Genomic DNA, 19,199 nt, shown 5'->3' on the forward strand with positions numbered 1-19,199 from the left:
TTGACATTTGGTTTCCGCATGTTCACAACGTGTAGTCACAAGTGTGTACCAGTGAGCAATGTCAAAAGTTCACTTTCTCCACTGGCGAACGTTCACTTCACGAGGAAGTATGTACTAGGCTTAAGCACTATTCACATGAGCACGACCAACGACCAACGAATGAACGAATATTCGTCAGTTTTGACGTTTCTTTCACATGAGAGTTTTTAATTCGTCGCGAATAAAGCCACAGCCGAACACCATTCACCACCGAAACCAAAACAAGAATGATTTTTTAGGTTAAGTACGCGCGATTATTTTATTCGTTGCGGGTGTGGATAATGTGGAACGCGAATAAAGTTTGACAGTTCGTATCAACTATAATTTTTTTCGCGACGAATAAATTTATTAATATATTATATTGAAAAGTAAAAGTTTGTATTGTAAATCAAATAGAAACTATATTGCTATCGTTTTGTTAAGAATTTGTGTGGAAATACGTCTTCAAACGTATATAAACTCACATTTTGTAATTCATTCGTCGTCCGTTGGTCGCGCTCATGTGAATACTACTTTACTTCTATTCACGACTTCCTCAACAGTTCGTTCCACATGTTTTGCATGTGGAATGCATTGGGGTGCGGGTAAAAATAAGCGAGAATAATAATGAATGGAGCATAAACTATAACGCGCTTTATAACTTTTTAACTATCTACAATCATGAAAACATGATGATTATCGGAGATTTAAATGGTAGTATAAGGGACTTTCAGAATTCGGTCTTAAATAATTTCCACTTTTCTAGCGAAAGAAAATCTTTTGACAATTGTCTAAATCAAAATGGGAAACTTTTATTAGAATTGACAGAATACTTTCGTTTTTTCGTTTTAAATGGGACATCTCAAAATGACTCAAACGGAAACTTCACTTTCGTGTCTGCTCATGGTTACTCTGTAATAGACTACTGTCTTATTAAGAATCTTGCACATGAGTTACGAACTCCGAACTGTGGATGTTCGGATATTTTGACTTTTCTGTCACGTGAACTTTATTTCTATTCTCAGACAGCGACGAATTGTAAATTTATAATTACCCTTTCAACAAACAAAGCAAAAGTAGTATAAATTTGGAGTTAAGTTGAGCGCTAACAATTTATTCGTTGCAGTGTAAGTGGAACGCGAATAGAGTTTGAAAGTTCGTAGCAACCAAACGGCAATTCGTTACTACCAAATTGCTTTTACAAAATTGTCTTGTTTTATAGAACAAAATGCAAATTGTATTATCCTAACATTTCTATCAATTAGTTTCTTATAATTTAAATGTGTTTTTGTTTGAAATTGACTTTTTGAAATGTGTAAAATCACGTTTGTTCGTCCATTCGTTGTTCGCTCTCATGTGCAAGGCACTTTAAAGGTGAATGTGAATGAAAGTATAATTGACGACTTTGAGACCTATCCAACTAATTACTCGTCTCATCTCCCTATAATTGTCTTTTGAAAATTAGAAAATCTATAAGTAAATCTACAAACAACCGGCAATAATAAATTTTAAATGGAATGAAAGACATTCAAATAGATATAAAATTAAACTTAATCATCAGCTAGTTACGATGCCAAGTGTGACATCTGACTCTATAGATTCTATAACTAACATAGTTTCTTTAGTGATTAGACAGTCTGAAGAACTTTCTTCCAATTCCAATCTCACAATGGTTGAACTAGTAGCTGTTTAAAAAAAAAAAATGAAAAATAACAAAGCATCTGTATCTGATGGTATCCCAGTAGAGTTTTATAAACATGCTTCTCCTGAGTTTTTGGAAAATTTGTTAGAACTTTTAAATAGAATATTCATTGATGAGATAGTGCCTGAAAATGTTCGTCTGTGAATTACAGCCACTTTTTTAAAAAAGGTAAAGTGTTTACACAAATACTCTATACTAGACTTACGACATGGGTAGAAAATAATAATATGATTAGTGGCTTTCAATCTGGGTTTTCGAGCCAACCTTTCAGCTATAGATCAAATGTTTGTACTCAGCACCACTGCTAGGCGTTTTATTGATCAAAGAAGAACTTATATGCCTTTTTCGTTGATTTGAAAGCAGCTTTTGACACTATTAATAGGAGGTCCTTACTTTATAAGCACTCAGCGATTGGCCTATCAACTAAATTTATAAGATTCTAAGAACAAATTCTCAAAAACATGATGGCATCTGTTCAGAATGGTAGAAAAGTATCTAGAGAATTTAGTTGTGAAGCAGGTGTCCCTCAAGGATGTGTTCTAAGCCCTATCATGTTTGCATGAACGATGTCGAGAACAGTATACCTGGGGGACTTCAGTTCTGGGATATTACTTTTAAAGTCGTGCTTTATGCTGACGATCTAGTGATTTTATCAGACAGTCCGCTTACTCTACAGCTCCAAGGTTACCTATCAACAGTCCTAATTATACTATCCACCTAGAGTAAGGCTAACCTTAAATTTTCTTGAAAAACTTTAAGGCTAACTTTATCTTCACATCTTCATATAAAGGCTATTGCCGATTAGTTATGAAGCGGTACGACCAACACTTGCAAAAAAGACTCCTTAAAATTTGTTTTAGTTGTGGTTATAGTCCGGTCAAAAACTGGTATGATTTTACTGTAGCACATAACCTTTTCAATATCATTGCCAGTGGACAATGTGAAGCATTAAAAAATGCACTATATGAATGTATCTCTGTTATAAATGACTCGATGTATAGACTTTGTGTTACGCGAGGGACTGCATCAACATCTAGGAATATATACAGACAACTTAATCTGAAACTTGGTGAAAGAAACTATTTTAGAGCAGAGCAGAGTTTACAGTTTCTGAAATGAGCTTGATCTTCAAGATCAGAACGGAAATGCTCGATTTGAATTATAGACCACATAGAACAGACTTAAACATTGTGTGTACCCTTTGCAACCTTGGTCAAAACGAAGATGTTTTGGATTTTTTAGTACTTTTTCCAATATTACAGGAAATCCGAAGGCTCTATATATATTGTAACATGATACCAAACTAGTATATTTTTGGGAAAAAAACGTTTTTTTGTAAATGAATAAAAATAAACAAAATTATTACCTATAAACTGCCTTACATTTTTATCTACGCAACAACCTGCCAACCTAAACAATTAATGTAGTACTTATTTACATACCTATTTAAACTCTGGACCTATCTGCTTCCAAAAGGATATATATATATATATATATATATATATATATATCCTTTTGGATATATATTGAACAAATTGAAAAAATTAAGAATTTATGCATGTGTGCCTATATATATATATAGGCACACATGCATAAATTCTTAATTTTTTTCAATTTGTTCAGTTGTTCCGCACTGAAAAATATTAAAGATATTATACAATTAAAAACTACACAATAATTATGTTATATGCTTACATTGCACCAATTTTAACATTCTTTCACACCCTAATATAAAAAAAATTACGTTGGCTTAAATAAATATTATTTTTTCTTATCGTGTAATAGTCAACTTCTTAAGCATTAACGCTGTGAACGTTGACGGTGCGTTGACACATTAAATTTATATGTTTTTTTGAAGTCAGAGAGCCAACGCGTTGACCCTTTCAGTTAATTGTTTAATTCTAGCTTGAGTCATGGCTTAATACCAAACACAAAACGACTTAAGTCCTTACAATTCTGCTTAATACACACCCTTCTCAATACTTCCTTTTCTACATACCTACCCATCCACTACCCACATTACAAACAAATAAATAAATTAGGTCCATTAAGAACCGGGCCTAGTGACTTACAACTCTCAACCATTCCTGTGTGCGAGTAATGTTGTCAGAGATAGAAAAGACCTACGAATCCGAATCTGTCCAATTACCAGCATATTCTGATATTGTACAGCGACGTAGACTTAGCCAGAAGGGTAAAAGTCCAACGACTAAGATGGCTGGGTCATGTAGAGCGCATGAAAATCTAGCCCGGAAAATCTAGGAATCCACACAAACAGGACAGCGCAATAGAGGAAGACCGCGGATCAGGTGGAGCACACAAGTCTATCCAACTTAGAGAGCGCAACTAGAGACATCTAGCTAGGGACCGAGCTAGATGAAGAAGTTTGTTGGGTGAGGCCCTAGTTCACATAGGACTGTAGCGCCACCTTAAGCAAGTAAATAAGTTGATTATTGAAAACAAAATAAATATACAAAAAAATAAAATATTTTGAGTTTCTTTCCAAAAAATAAAATTCACCTGTTTATTGAAAGGTTTTTCATCTGTGTCAAATATACCAAACATTACAAATTTGCTTTTCTTATTGCTTTGAAATCTTGAAATAAAGTGCTAATGCTAACTATAATTGGCGCTTTAAATAGGCTCTAGCTCTAAAACGATGAAAACTAATTTAATACCATGATTCCTCCTTGATTTTTATTATATAAAAAGGGCAATAAGAAATAAGTTAAACATCCAAGTGATATAAAGGAGTCAATAGAAAATCATCCCTATCTAAATGGAAGCGCCGTGTTATGTTTACAAAAGTGAAACATCACCTTAACCATTTCAAATTCGCTTCAAGTGCCACCATTTTTTATTTTGTGACTTTAAAATTTGACAACTAGCTCGCTTGTTCGCTATCGCTACAAAAAATTCATCGGTGTTCATCCATAATTTATTTTGCACCTTTACCGGCTTGGCGGCTTTTCTTCTTCTATTCCGAAGTATCCGAAGAGTTTCGTATTTGATTTTTCGTCGTGAGAATAAAAGTTTATAATCCTTAAATTTCAACACAATCATTATGGCTGAGGAATCATTTTATGGTAAATATTAAAATTCAATAAATAAAGTGTTGGTTTGTGCGTATATTTCATTAAATTGCGATATAAGTTTTTTACATATTTTTGCACAAAAAATGGCGTCGATTATTTTCTTCGTTTGATTCATTATCAATATAATAATACATATTATACTTGTCAATATACATATTTATTTTAAATAAATGTTTAATTTTTAATTACAATTTAATCAACATACTAAAATTACAGGAGTAACTCTTTCCGGACAGGACAGCACAGTCGAATGGGACGTCATTTCAAATGACGAAGATTTTCCCAGAGGACAAAAGCTGATTATCAAACAAATTTTGCTTGGCGCCGAGGCGAAAGAGGACGAGTACAACGTTGTTGAGGTAAGAATTTAGGAATTATTTCAATATAACAATATTATTTTTGTATTAAAGAATTTAACAAAATGTGTTCGTTCAATGTGACAGCAAAACAAAATTAAACATAGAGGATGTTTTGAAGTTGTTTGTGGACTGTATCGACTTCAAAACTCACAGTAGATAGGTTCTCGAATGATATTAATTGAAAAGGGAAGTAAAATGGCGCAATTATTTGGATGTATATAAATGTTGTTCCCTCTCGAGTTTAAACTACTCAAGGTCAGTGGCAACAGTATTTATTTTTGAATCATGAAATTGAAGCTAGGACAATTCAGGAAGTTTTTGTATACTTAAATAATTGAATATGTTTTTACATAACATTTCATGCAGGTAGAGGCAATCAATCCAAATATGTTTTTTTTTTAAATAATAGATAAAAAAAGGCTCCGTTTTTGTATCCACTTTAATATACATAAATTATAACAAAGTTGCAATCTCTTATTTGGATGTATATCTTCAAAAACTATGCTTGAGGGGTATTAATCAATTGTATTGTAAACCTTTACGGGGGTAACTTTGAAAGAATGACAGTCCCTGGCAATATGTTACGCACTGCAGAATTTTTATAACTATTAGGTTATACGCAATATTTTTAAATATTATAGAAAAACAAATTCTATAAATCTGTTGTTTAATTTTTATAAAAAAGTAGGAAATAGAGTATAAAATATATTAAATGCATTACAATATTGAAAACCTGTTTAACCCATTAACACCCAAGGGTATAGAAAAATAGAAATTTTGTATTTTTGTGATATTTTCTGTTTATTGAGTTTAAATTTAAAATAATTGCAAAAGTTTTCAAAAAATAGTGGTCAGCAGTTACGAGGGTGTACTTTTTTTAGTACAATTGTTTTTTTTTTTTTTTTGATTAATATGAAAATTTTTAAAGCAATCTTTATGTATGCAAAGGGTCACATTGCACATTTCACAACACTATTTCGATCGCTGATGGCACTGGCGACATCTTAACTGATTTGGTAACTTCTTTGCAAAATGGTATCCTGGGCTTTCTGTTATGCTCCTTTTGACTGCGAGTCTCGGTTGTCCTTGATTCAAAGTGTGAAATCTGAGATAATGCAGCGTAACAGCTCTTGTAAACTCCACTAAATCACCTTTGTAGTTGTTGGTCAATTTGTGAAGCTTCCAGGCATTAGAGACAGTAGATGAAATCATCGATGTGAAAATGTTCCACCACCACTTCTTCGCTCTTATTTCTATAGAATAAGTGTTGATGAACTGATCGTGAAGATCAACACCACCCATATTTTTATTATAGTTTTTGAAGACAAGCGGCTGAGGAATATTAATTTTTTTTCTGTTGTTTTTTGTCCCATCTTTTTACATTCTCGCAAGGTTCGATTTTGTCGTAGTTAGTTGCTATAGTAACGATGCTATTGTCTTTCCATTTAACGAAAAGCAACTCATTGGTCTCGTCGAATTGGTGGTCAAAATTACCCCTTTTTTGCTTTTGAAATTCTTTATTTTGAGGAAGAGGACATTTTTTGAGCCGTTCCAGTTGCTCTAAATTTCTTTTGTTTAAAAATCTTCATGATTCATAGCTTGTAAAAAAAAATTGCGATCTTGTACTGCCCCAAAGTCATACAAAACTTCTCCTGAAACCAAAAAAAAAACTAGTAAAAAAAATAAATGTTCCTCAGAAATAAAACCATTTTTTATTACTTTGGTGACATTAAATTTTATTATGGATGGTAATCAAGAGCATTTTAAGTAACAAACAATAAAATATGAAGAAAAAAGTGTTAAAACTTTGTTTAAAAAAAAGCAAAAAGTTAAGAAAAAACTACAAAATTTTAAAATATTTTTTAGAATTGAAAAATGGCATTTTTTTTCGGGATTCAATTCTTGTTCATATAAAGCCATCACGCCTCATTGGACTACAGACAGCAGCTGAAGCTTCAGTCACAATTTTAACGCACCGTTCCGTCGCTTGAGTGTGGCAAGGGTAATCCTTTATTTTTCATTTTTTTTTCATTTATTTCAAAAGAAGATTCCGGTGATGATCCTGATGACAAAGTTGAATTTGTATCTTGACGAGCAGGTGAGGGTGGTATTTCATCGTTTTGAATTTCCGATATGAAAGCTCTACTAGTTGACGGAGTTTGTTCCAAAACAGATTGCGATGCTGATGCAGATGGAATATTAACATTAGTGGCATGTTTTATAAGTGATGCATCATGTCTTCTTTTCCTTTGAAGGCATGCTGAAATCTGCTTTGTTACTTTGACATCAACATTGCTTATAACCATTTTTCGTTGCGTTCGTTGATCCATTAAAAATTGTCTTTCTCTTACTGGCACTTTTAATTGTTTTTCACACTGGCATGAATTCAAATCCTTACATTTGCATATCGCGATATCAAAAAGACAACGAGATTTTTCTTTAAAAATTTTAATGCGATTTTTGTAAGGCTCTACGTCTTTTCTGGATTTGTAGGGTTTCAATAAGTTTCGGTATTTCTCATGATAACTTTTTATTTTACTCGAAACTGACCGCTGGTCTATTACAGCTGGTATGGACGCAAACTCCCACAGTTTAATTAATTTTTCACTAATTACTTCACATGTATTGGAAACCGAGTTCTTGAATTCTTTTGGTTTATTCCGACTAATCCACAAAAAACATAGAATAACATCTTCATATGTTGGAAGTACATTTTTTGGTAAGTCTCGACCAAAACCGAAAACTGGACACATCAAATCACTCCGTAAAACTGACATTTCTCTATATGAGGAAAATTAAGCACTTGTCGACGCTAGGTCTAATACAAAAACTTTTTTGTTTCAAGATATGGGTTCCGTCGGTTTATATTTAAAAAATGCTACAGGGAAGGGATGGCGATTTTCAAAAATTACGGTTTTCAGTTTTTTTCAGTTCTTTCACTTTGTTACCCCTTCAGTTTAACCTTCCAGTTTTAAGCGGACAGAAAAACCGTTTTTTTGAATAACCGGTTTTCGTTTCTTGTTCGAAACAAAATTCAGATACTGTTAGGCCTACTACATATACTTTTTGGATTAGAGATATGGAATGCCTTGCCTAGGTTTATATTTTTTAAATGCTATAGGGAAGGGATGGTGTTTTTTTCAGAATAACCAGTTTTCGGTTTCTTCGTCACTTCAATTTAACCTGCTGAAAAACCGGTTTTTGTATAACTGACCTGTAAATGTGAATGAAAGTGTTCGTGGTCGCAGTTACGTAAAAAACCGGTTTTTCAGCAGGTTAATCTAAGAAGAACAACTCAACAATTTCCCCTCCTCATATTCCTACCCCTACACTACAGTACCGCTTGGAAATGGAGAAAAACATAACCAAACCAGTACACAACCACAGGCAGGTTATTTGAGAAAACAAAGACTTTGAATGTGAATAGAGCACAAACACAGCCAGATTGAGGGTCAACTGACCCCTTTCCTCCCCCCTCTCTTTCCCCTAGCAGACGCCTATGCGTTAGTCTGTTGATTTTTAAATACAGTTTTATATTTAACTTGTAAAATATAAGCAATTTTGTAAGCGATTTTATATAATTTTTTTTCTTTAGATTTTCCATATTTCGAAAATCTTTAAGGTCCTTGGGGCAGTATTTAAAATTGAAATTTTTTAAAAATATTTTGGATTCCTATTGAGAGGCTATATGACACCTTTTATATATAGCCCGAACCCCATCAAACAAAAAAAAAATTCATACAATTTTTTTATCAATCGATCCACCCTAATAGCCATCCTTGCTACAAAGCATCCAATTTTTAAAGCCGAACCTTACAGGCTTTCCTCTTATGAATTGCTTTGAAGAATGACGACCGAAGTATTTGACCATGGATTCATCTATAGATAAATGCTCATGCGTATATCCCCATTTTTGAAATTTTTTGCACATAAGCTGGCTTAGCGGACGAATTTTGCCATTTTGTCATTCAAGTCAAGGTTGTTGTTATCAGCAAAATGTATGTACCTTTTTATTTCTTGAAACCTGTTCCTTGACATACTGTTGGATACAATAGGAACATGGGTATCTGCCGACAGCTTCCAGTACATATATTCTCTGGCTTCAGAATGATAGCCCGAAAACAACAAGATACCAATGAAAGTTTTTAAGTCATCTTCATTGAATACAAAGCTGTGTTGATTTTTTTGGCCAGCATACAACATGGTTTGGATCACAATGAGTTGTCTTACCTCGACATCAAACAATTTTTCAAAAACATCAACTTCGCTGAGCCCAATCAAATCTGAAGCACAGTTTTTTATTCTTTCCAAATAGTTTTCAGTTCTTTGAAATTCGTTTGGGGAAATTGTCTTTGTCCAAACAGGAGGGGCAATTAACTTTTTTAGCTCGGACAGCGGAAGGTAGTCATCGCTTTCGTACTCTTCTTCGAAAGTCAATCTATTCAAAACTCCTAAGATCTCAACCTCACCTGGAACATCTTGCGGTAATTCTATCGCTCTTATATTTTCTTCATCTAAATCCTCTTCGTCCGTAACGTAGTCCACTGGTGGAGGAACCATGACGATATCAGCATTGACTATATCGTCATTGCTGTATAGTTCGTCCAGGGCAGATTCCAGATTTTGAAAGCGTTTTCCATAAAAGTTTTTCGATGGGATGCTTTTGAAATTCATTTTAGAAACTAAAAAAAAAGTGCATGCATAAACCCGTTGTACTTTTTAAAGTACATCAAACTTTGACGAAACTTACCTCCTTATATATACAACGAAATATATTTGAAATTACAATTTTCTAAACGTTATCTTTATTTCTTTTGATTATTTGGAAGGAAATCGAAATATTTGGATTTTTACGAGTTTTATGAGCACTTATGTTTTTGCAACTAACAACACGAGTAGAAATATAATATGTCATGCACAAAAAGACAGTTTCAAATAAGCCTACTTCGTTTTTTGTAAGAAAAAACTATGTGGAAAAATTCAAATTTATTGAATAAAGAAGAATAAATGTCAAACGTTTCATTTTTCAATATTGCCATAATTTTATGGCTCCATCAACTTAGTTCATTTTACTGTACTTAAAAAAGTACAATGGGAGAGAATGGGTTAACCCATTTGTTACCAAAGAATTAAAAACAGAAAAAATTTAACTTTTTTTGACATAACTTTATTAAATATGGTTAAAACAATACAAATATATTTTTTTTTTTTAAGTTTGAACAATGTTTTTAAGGCTGTACCCAAACAGGTACAATGGGAAGATATGGATTCAAATATTTAATTATCATGAAATTTTTTGAAACATTCACCCCTATCACAGAGTCCCTCGTAGCGAGTCCCCGAAAATTGTGTTACGCTACGAATACGAATACATTTACATCATAAGCCCCGAACGAATTCAAATAAGCATTGCCACACAGAAATACTAATTTCGGAGTTTTAAAATCAGCTGATATGCGTCAAAATAAGAAAATTAAATAAAAGTTCGTTTTTCATCTTTCGATTTGTTCTTATTTTTATTTGTTTTTGTCTTTCAAAGTTGATTTTGGTATCAAAACGGCGCACTACAGCGCTAATTGGATCTCAGGCTAGGTTGCGTTGAGATCGCCATTTCTACCTATCTTAAAAGTTGATAGTATTGTCGTTGCAATCTTTGCAATAAATGAAGAAAATACACGAAGACTGGATGAATCATATGATTGACGCGAAGTGGTTGGGAGACGCCGTGGAACATTTCCCACATCAACTACGTCTGATAACATCGAAACATCGGCAAGTTCAAGGCTCGAAAGAATTTTCGAATATATAAGATTGTGGATCTTTTATTGCGCTGGTCAAAGTTCATTCATTCTTATGACACCTTCTTCGAGGCTCCTAAAAAAATGCATTCTATTTGCTTCGCCACCTGTAGCTTTGCATTCTTTTTTGTTCTCAACCATGTTCCTCTTGATTTATGCCTTCCAATCTAACCACACTTAAGAATTAAATTAAATTATAAAAAAGTTTGGACTAATTTATTCAATTTACTTTTTTCCAGCTAGAGGTGTCCTAAGAAGGTGGGCCTAAGCTATTTAACTCTATTTTTAAAAAACATACATAGGTAAACACTTCACATTAAAAAAATAGTAAAACTAACATGATTCTTTTCATATATTTTATTTTTATTTAATTTACCTTCGCAAGCTTAATTTTTTGTTCGTTTTAAAAACTCCGATCAAAATAATTGTTCGTAGAAAAAACTGCCAAACTTCCTATTCATTCGGGGCTAGTGATACCAGTTTTCACGAACTCCGAATTTCGTAGCAAATTTTTTTAGTACGACGGGACCAATGATACAATTATTCGGGGTTCGTACTACGAATCATTACGACGGGGCCTGTGATAAGGCTGATTCTCTTTCGATGCACAGAGCTATGGCGCATAAATCACAATTCTTTGGAAAGAAAGCAAATCATCTTCGCAATTAACTGCGACTTTATACAGTTTCCAAGCATTCACCAAAGTAGAACTCAGCATTGAAGTAAAAAGCGGCCACCACCATTTTTTTCCTCTGATTTTTATTTTATATGCATTGACCGATTGGTCATGCAAGTCAACGCCACCCATTCCTTTATTGTAATTTGCAACAAGATTTGGTTGTTGAATATATACTTTTTTTTTTCTCAGCCGATGACCACCGTTTGACAAAATTTATTGGCTGAATTGTGTTAAAATTTGTACCCATGGTGACAACGTTGTTATCATTCCACTAGACGAAAAGCACTTTATTATTAGCATCGTAAATATGTTCAAAGTGACCACGTTTTTCTTTTTTGAATTGTTTGTTTTTTTGCTTCAATGGACATTTTTTTGTTCTGGTTTCCCCTGCTGTGCCAGTAGCTCTGAATCACTTGGCTCTCAATAACCGCTAAAGCTCATGAGACGTAAAAAAGTTATCAAAATAAATAACATGATCAGTAGGCTATGGGATTGCTTCTAATAGCTCAAGTAAAACTCTCGATCCCAATGGCATGTGACTTATTTCTGCTTTCACATTTTTTGCACCACAATACGTGTCAAAGCTATGCAGGTAGTCACAACTACTTGTAAGCATCCAATTTTTGAATCCAAAACGACAAGGCTTACCTCTTATAAACTGTTTCGACGAGTGTAGACCAAAATACCTTATCATGGCTTCATCAATGGACAGCTTTTCGTGCATAAAACCCCACTGCTTGTATTTTTTGCTCAAAAGATTCATCTGCGGCATAAGTTTTGCCATTTTATCTTGCGAATCCAAATGAGAGTTATCCGCAAAATGAATATATTTTTTTATTTCAAATTATTTAAAAACAAAATTTAAGTTAGGCTGTAATTCAAATTAAAATAGCTGAAAATTGAGGTTGTGCATAAAATCTTAAGTGCATCTAATAATATGGCCAGGGATTGTAGAGTAGAGAAGTTCAAAGAAGTCTTCTGTCTTAAAAAAATAAATAAATAATGAGTACATAATGTACGTAACATCCAATGTGTCCGTTAGACTTATCGAGAATCAACTGTTCAGCCTCAATTAGCTTAAAGCAATACTAAAGCCTCTAATTGAAAGTGTTAAGCTGTCCCAAGACGTTCAATATTATTGTGCAAAATATTGGCAAGTATTGACTTCGTAAAAATGTACGAAATCTATATTTAAATCAAACAAGACATTACGATGGTAGAGAAGTCGAAATAAGTGGGTCCCCCGATTCCTTAAGTATCCTTCTCAAAAACAAACCGATATAATTTTTAAATTTCCACTAACATTTTAATCTTTTTTTTTCAAAAACTAATGAACCATTTTCAAATTTTTTTTTCTGTACAAGCTGTCTCAATAATAAAGGGTGTCCCAAAATTAACGCAAGATTTGAATTAAATAGAAAACACCGTTTTTAGTCTCTTGATAGTTATATTTTTATTGACTCGTAAAGTACATGGATGGGATAGGGTTATGTATGGAATATCACATCGGACAAATGGCCTCCACGGCTTTGCATGCACCTGCGCACTCTTTTGTTGAAATTTTCCATGACCATTCTGCATAAATGTGGCTGAATTTCGTTGATGCAGCGTTGAATCTCCTCCTTATGATTGTGATTGTGGGCTTGTTGACATAGACTTGTGATTTCAAATAACCCCATAAAAAGAAGTCTAATGGTGTTAAATCACACGATGTAGGAGGCCAATTTTGAATACCGAAACGAGAGAGTACACGACCTGGAAATGTCTCATGCAGTAATTGAATTGTTTCACAAGCTGTATGACATGTGGCACCGTCTTGTTGAAACCACATATTGGACACATCAATATCATCCAATTTTGGCAGAAAGAACTGTGTAAACATGTCGCGATATCGAGCACCAGTAACAATCACTGCTTGACCAGCATCATTTTCAAAAAAATATGGCCCAATTATGCCTCCAGCCCAAAATCCACACCATACAGTCACGCGTTGTGGATGCATTTGTTTCTCTACAATCACATGTGGGTTCTCCGAACCCCAAATGCGGCAATTTTGGCGATTGACAAAGCCATCAAGATGAAAATGTGCTTCATCGCTTAGGATGATTTTGCTCGAAGACCACCGTCCTCCCCAATCCATTTTTTCTTACAGAATTGAATTCTTTTTTCATTAATGTTTTTTATGGCCACATTTCACTTCGTAGATTTTTCTTTCATTAAAAAAATTAAATTTGACTACATACAAGAAATGTATTTACGAGGGGCGTTCAATATATTCTCGGTATCGATATGAAGGAAAATGCGAATTCAATTTAGTGTTTTTATTTTCCAATATAATCTCCCCTAACATCAATGCATTTGTTACATCTTGAGATAAGCTTTTTTAAACCCTCAAAAAAATAAGTTTCCTCTTTCCCTGCAAAATACCCATTTATTGCCGACTTGAGTTCTTCATCATCCGAAAATCTTTTTCCACGAAGACATTTTTTCAAATACGGAAACAGGAAGTATTCACTAGAGGCAAGGTCTGGACTATAGGGTGGATGTTGAATTCCTTCAAAACCACAATCTCGCACAGCAGCCTTGGAAACTCGCGCCGTGTGAACAGGAGCGTTGTCATGAAGAAACAACACACCCGCTGCGAGTTTACCCCGTCTTTTCTTTTTAAGTTCCTCCCGCAAATTATGCAAAGTGGAAGCGTAGGATTTGGCGTTGATGGTTTCACCTTTTTTGTTTGTACTCAATGAGTAAGATTCCCTTTAAGTCCCAAAAAACTGTGACCATGAGCTTCCCGGCAGACGGAGTGACTGAACTTCTTCGGGGGGTCTGTTCCTTTTTTATGCCACTGCATGGACTCTTGTTTGTTTTCAGGGTCATAGTGGTGAACCCATTTTTCGTCCCCAGTAACAATCCGATGCATAACACCGCCCGCGTTCTCGCTACACATCTCCAAAAGCTCTCTACAGCATGCGATTCTCAATTTTTTCTGAGGCGCTGTGAGCATTCGTGGCACCCACCTTGCACTGACCTTTTAAAGGTTAAGATGGTCATGAGGGATGGTGTGAATGGTACCAGTTGAAAGCTTGGTGATCTCTGCCATCATTTTCACCTTTATTCGGGTATCCTCGAGAACAAGTTTTTAGACTTCTTTGATGCTTTCTCCCGTACAAGCACTAGCCGGGGCGCCGGAGCGGGGGTCGTCTTCAATGCTCTCTCTGCCTCTCTTGAACTCACTTGACCACTTTTGCACAGTTGATAATGAAGGTGCGGAACCCTGGTAAACTGCCACCATTTCTTCATGAAAAGTTTTTTTGACTTTTTCCTTGCTTAGTGAGAAATTTAATTACAGCGCGATGCTCAATTTTCACCATCATTGTCTCAGTTGCCATTATGATTCTGTTTAAATAGAGATTTAACGGTAAATAATAATCACATTTATATGAAATTTTACATGAATGCACTAAAATAATAGTATTACTTGATAAATAAGTCAATTTATATATATAACCACAGCTTCACCCCGATACCGAGAATATATTGAACGCCCCTCGTAAGAATTACCAATAAAAGCTTAAATATATGTATATGAACATATAACTTTTATCTACCGCGTTTTTTGCATTCAAAAAGAACGTATCATCCACTTTAATTACGTTTGTTCGATTGTGAATCCAATTAAATGAACATGTCTAACTAAAGTTAGACAGGCGTTTATGAAAATAATCGAAATTAGATTATTAAATTCAAAACCCTGAATTAACTATAAACGCCCTTGGTGGATTTTATTGGTCAGTCGAACGAAATCTCGAGCTATTTCACTCTTAACTTGGAAATTAACTTGTAAAGAAAATGAAAACACAACGATATGTGCTTATAAATCCCAGGATTAAAATACAATTTTTTTAGTTGAATTTCAAGTTCAACCGATTTTTAACACAAATAATTGTTTATATTTATGTATGTAACTTTTTGACTTCTACAACTGAAATAATATTGCTTTTACTTTTGTTTTAATTAAAATTATAATCAAATTCCCACTTTAAAGAATCAAGAATATTTTACAAAGTGTTGTCTACGATCGTAAACTAGGGTTATCAAAATAGATTTTATTGTTTCAAATTATTTATTTTTTCTGTTGAATTTATCAAAAAATTATTTTATATGCTTGTATGTGTTTTTTTTTTAACAAATTTTCCAAGCTTAAAAAACACGCTTATAATATTTCACATTTATGATATTTTCGTGCGTCTCTAGTGGGTTAGTTAGACATATTCAAAATATTTGTCTACACTTAAAACCCTAAACCACCTGTATTAAAATTGTTCACACCGTTGAGTTAAACTAGATAACAGTCACTTAATGAAGTTTATTTATTTTTTATTTTAAGAACTGCTTCTCAATAAACCAATGCAAGCACCTACAAATAAGATAACATTTTATTGGCGCCATATAAACATAAATTATGATAACACGAGTTCTCTTTTTTCTGTTTTGTTATCAAAAATTAATGAGAATTATTGGTTAAAATAAATTAAGAGGTAATAAAGGATTAAGAATGACAGATTAAATATTTTTATGGGATTTCCAACCACTTAATATCGATATATTATGGTGGTAGAAATTTGCCTACCGGGTGCAATTAAGGTTTTGTTATGAATTATTATGTTCTATTAAAAGCAGGATTATCTGAATTACTCAGTCATATATTTATTCAAACTTTTTATCGGGATAGCATGGAGATACATTTTTTTAAATTTACAATATTTGTTGGTACCTGTAAACCTGTAAGCCAAATTAATTTGATCGTACAAATCGGTTTTATTTTTGCAATTAACCCTTACTATTCATCGATCTACACTTTTCCATAGATTTTCTATGGAGTTGAGATCTGGGAATGTGCTGGGCTGGCTATTGTATCATATCAATCCGGTTTTCTTGAACCGTATTGGTCATGTGCTGCTGAAATATGCATTTCATTCATTCAGCATCCTAAGAACTTGTTCCTCTGATAAAAAGTCACTTTCAAGAATATTTCTTCTAGTTTCCCTTAAAGTTGGACACGTTCCGAAGAAATGTATGACGTTATTTCTTTCTGCTAAATTACAAATAGTACATTCCAGTGGTAAATCGGGTCAGTGCGGTATGAAGTTCAGGTTGAGTAGTTCGTTTCTTAACTTGACCATTGTGGCAATGAAGTTTGTCTTATTTGCATCATGGAAGTAGTTCCTTTCTGCAAGATTAAGGGTTAGCCTACTGTTAGTTCTTCTGAACAACAAGGACCCAAATGCTTCAGCTGCATATTCTGCTCTACACTTCTCATCTACCGCTGCAATAACCTTGTACATAAGAGCTTTAATGTGCGATACATCTTTCACATTTAAATTGCATCCTTCTGTGAGACTCGACCACTCACTGTACCAGTGATTTTGCTCTTCTATAGCTTTTACTACTAGTTTTCTAACAAGACGTATTCGTTCATACTAACAACGTGCAAGAGATAATCGGCTTGCATCTTTAGGGTCTTTATAAATAGAGGTGATAGTCCGGTTTCCAGCATAATCACGTAATTTGGATTATTTTTTGGCAGACGAAATATTCTCTTCACATAATGTGTTAAGAGTTTCTCTACCGTGTGCAACTTTTTGCATCTCCCATACTTGTGAGCCATACCAAAAGATACTTTCTGTAACTACTTCTAATACGTTATATTTACTGCTGTGAGCTATGTTCATAAAGAATCTTTTCCATGAAATATTAATTACAGTTTTTGTCTTTTATAGTTTCTCGCTGAAATGTTTCTCCAAATTCAGGTTTCTTGACAAACACGTTCTATATTTTCTCCGTTGAAATTCCACTTTTCATTCGCTGCATTTCGTCCACCCCCTTCTAAAAGATCATCACTTTAGATTTTTGAGTATTGACTAAGGTTCCAAAGAAAGCAGTAGTTGTATACTCTATTACTTAATGTAAGTTGTAATGTTTCTGGAGAATACGCAAAAATTGCTATATCATCAGCAAACATTAGTGGCTTTATACGAAATCCTGCTAAATCAACACCACCTGGAAGGTAATCTACAAGGTCATCTATGAAGAGCGAAAACAGGATGGGACTCAATGTACACCCCTGTCTTACTCCCGAGGTGGTTGTGAAACAATCAGAAAGCTCAGCTCCGTCCACACTGCAGCCTGTGTTTCTCTGTACAGCTCTTCTAGAACGCGTCTGAGGTTTGAGCTAAGCCCAGACCACCATATAGCTTGTAGAATAAGGCACCTCGGTTGATTGAGTCCAATGGTGCTTTGAAGTCAATAAAGAGTGCATACAATTTTCTTCCCTGTTTAATAAAGCTTTCAGCTAGCCTCCTGACAGTAAAAATATTATCTTTTGTAGAGTACCCTGATTTAAAGCCCGCTTGAGTCTCTTTTAACAGGTTTTGATCTGCAATCCACGTTGTGAGTCTCTTCTGTAACAGGGTTGTAAAAATCTTATAAGTCAAATCAAGAAAAGAAAAACGATGAAAACCATCAGAACCCGTGAAATTGAATTTGGACTCGTCCGAAAAGAGTACGTTCCTCCATTTTCTAACGGTTGATGTGGCCATGAGAAAATTTTAATCTCGACGGCTTGGTGGTAAATAGTCTTTTTTACAACTTTGAAAGATTTTAGTCCACCATCAACAGCTCGTCTCCGAATTGTTCAGGTCGAGTTGGGTTCGTATTTCTCTTGATGATATAAAAGAGTCTTTTTTAATTGATTTCATTATGGCAGGACACTGTCGTTTTGATGTTTTTTTAGGTCTGCCAACTCGACGAATCAATTGGAATCACTTTGGATTCGTAAAATTTTATTAATGGCAAATCACTGATTTTGGAATGAAATATTTTTTCAATATTTTAATTTGATTTATTCCAATTTTATATTCTTTTATAATTTTTTCGTTAGAATATTTGTTTTCGGCCATTTTACAAAAGTTAGCTAAGAACCTTTTTTTATAATAAATACACACTCAAGGGTATATTACTACCCTTATTATGCAGAGGCACAATGTGAGCACTAGGAAGAGGAGAGAGGGTTTAAAAGGAGAGTACATTCGTTTTGAATTCCTGGATATTGCAATGACTAGGAAAGACAGAGTGTGGCAAGGCATTCCACATTCGCGTAGTACGGCTAAAGAACAAATCTCTGTACTTGACAGCACGGCCGAAGTTGGGCTCGAGGGTATACTGATGAGCATTTGTTTAAGGGGAGGAATGCAACTGGCTATTTCGCCAGAGTATAAGCCGTTAAAATAACGGTAAAAAAGGGTCAGACAAGAGACCTCACGACGATGTTCAAGCGAAGTAAATTAACTTATGATGATATTATCATCTATCAATTTAAATGCTCTACGTTCAATACTATCCAAGAGGCTTAAAAAAGTAGCAGAAGCACAAGCCCAGAGATGGGAGTTATACTCAAGCTTTGGAGGTATGTAAGTCTTGTGGATAAGGAGCAATTCATTTTATAGTTAGCGGGCTAACTTTTCTTTATTAATAAGAAAAAAAGAAAAT

General features: G+C 34.1%; 1 protein-coding gene across 1 annotated transcript in view; it reads left to right on the plus strand.

Moving 5' to 3' along the window:
- The first annotated feature begins 4,646 nt into the window (after positions 1-4,646).
- Positions 4,647-19,199, plus strand: part of LOC129950253 (nucleoplasmin-like protein) — a 43,729-nt gene continuing 29,176 nt past the window's right edge. Inside the window, exons 1-2 of the mRNA XM_056062134.1 lie at positions 4,647-4,806; positions 5,032-5,174. Of these exons, the coding sequence (XP_055918109.1) occupies positions 4,785-4,806; positions 5,032-5,174 (165 nt within the window). The 5' untranslated portion in view covers positions 4,647-4,784. The remainder of the gene's footprint in view (positions 4,807-5,031; positions 5,175-19,199) is intronic.

Source organism: Eupeodes corollae, chromosome 1, assembly GCF_945859685.1.
Source record: "Eupeodes corollae chromosome 1, idEupCoro1.1, whole genome shotgun sequence".
Lineage (NCBI taxonomy): Eukaryota > Metazoa > Arthropoda > Insecta > Diptera > Syrphidae > Eupeodes > Eupeodes corollae.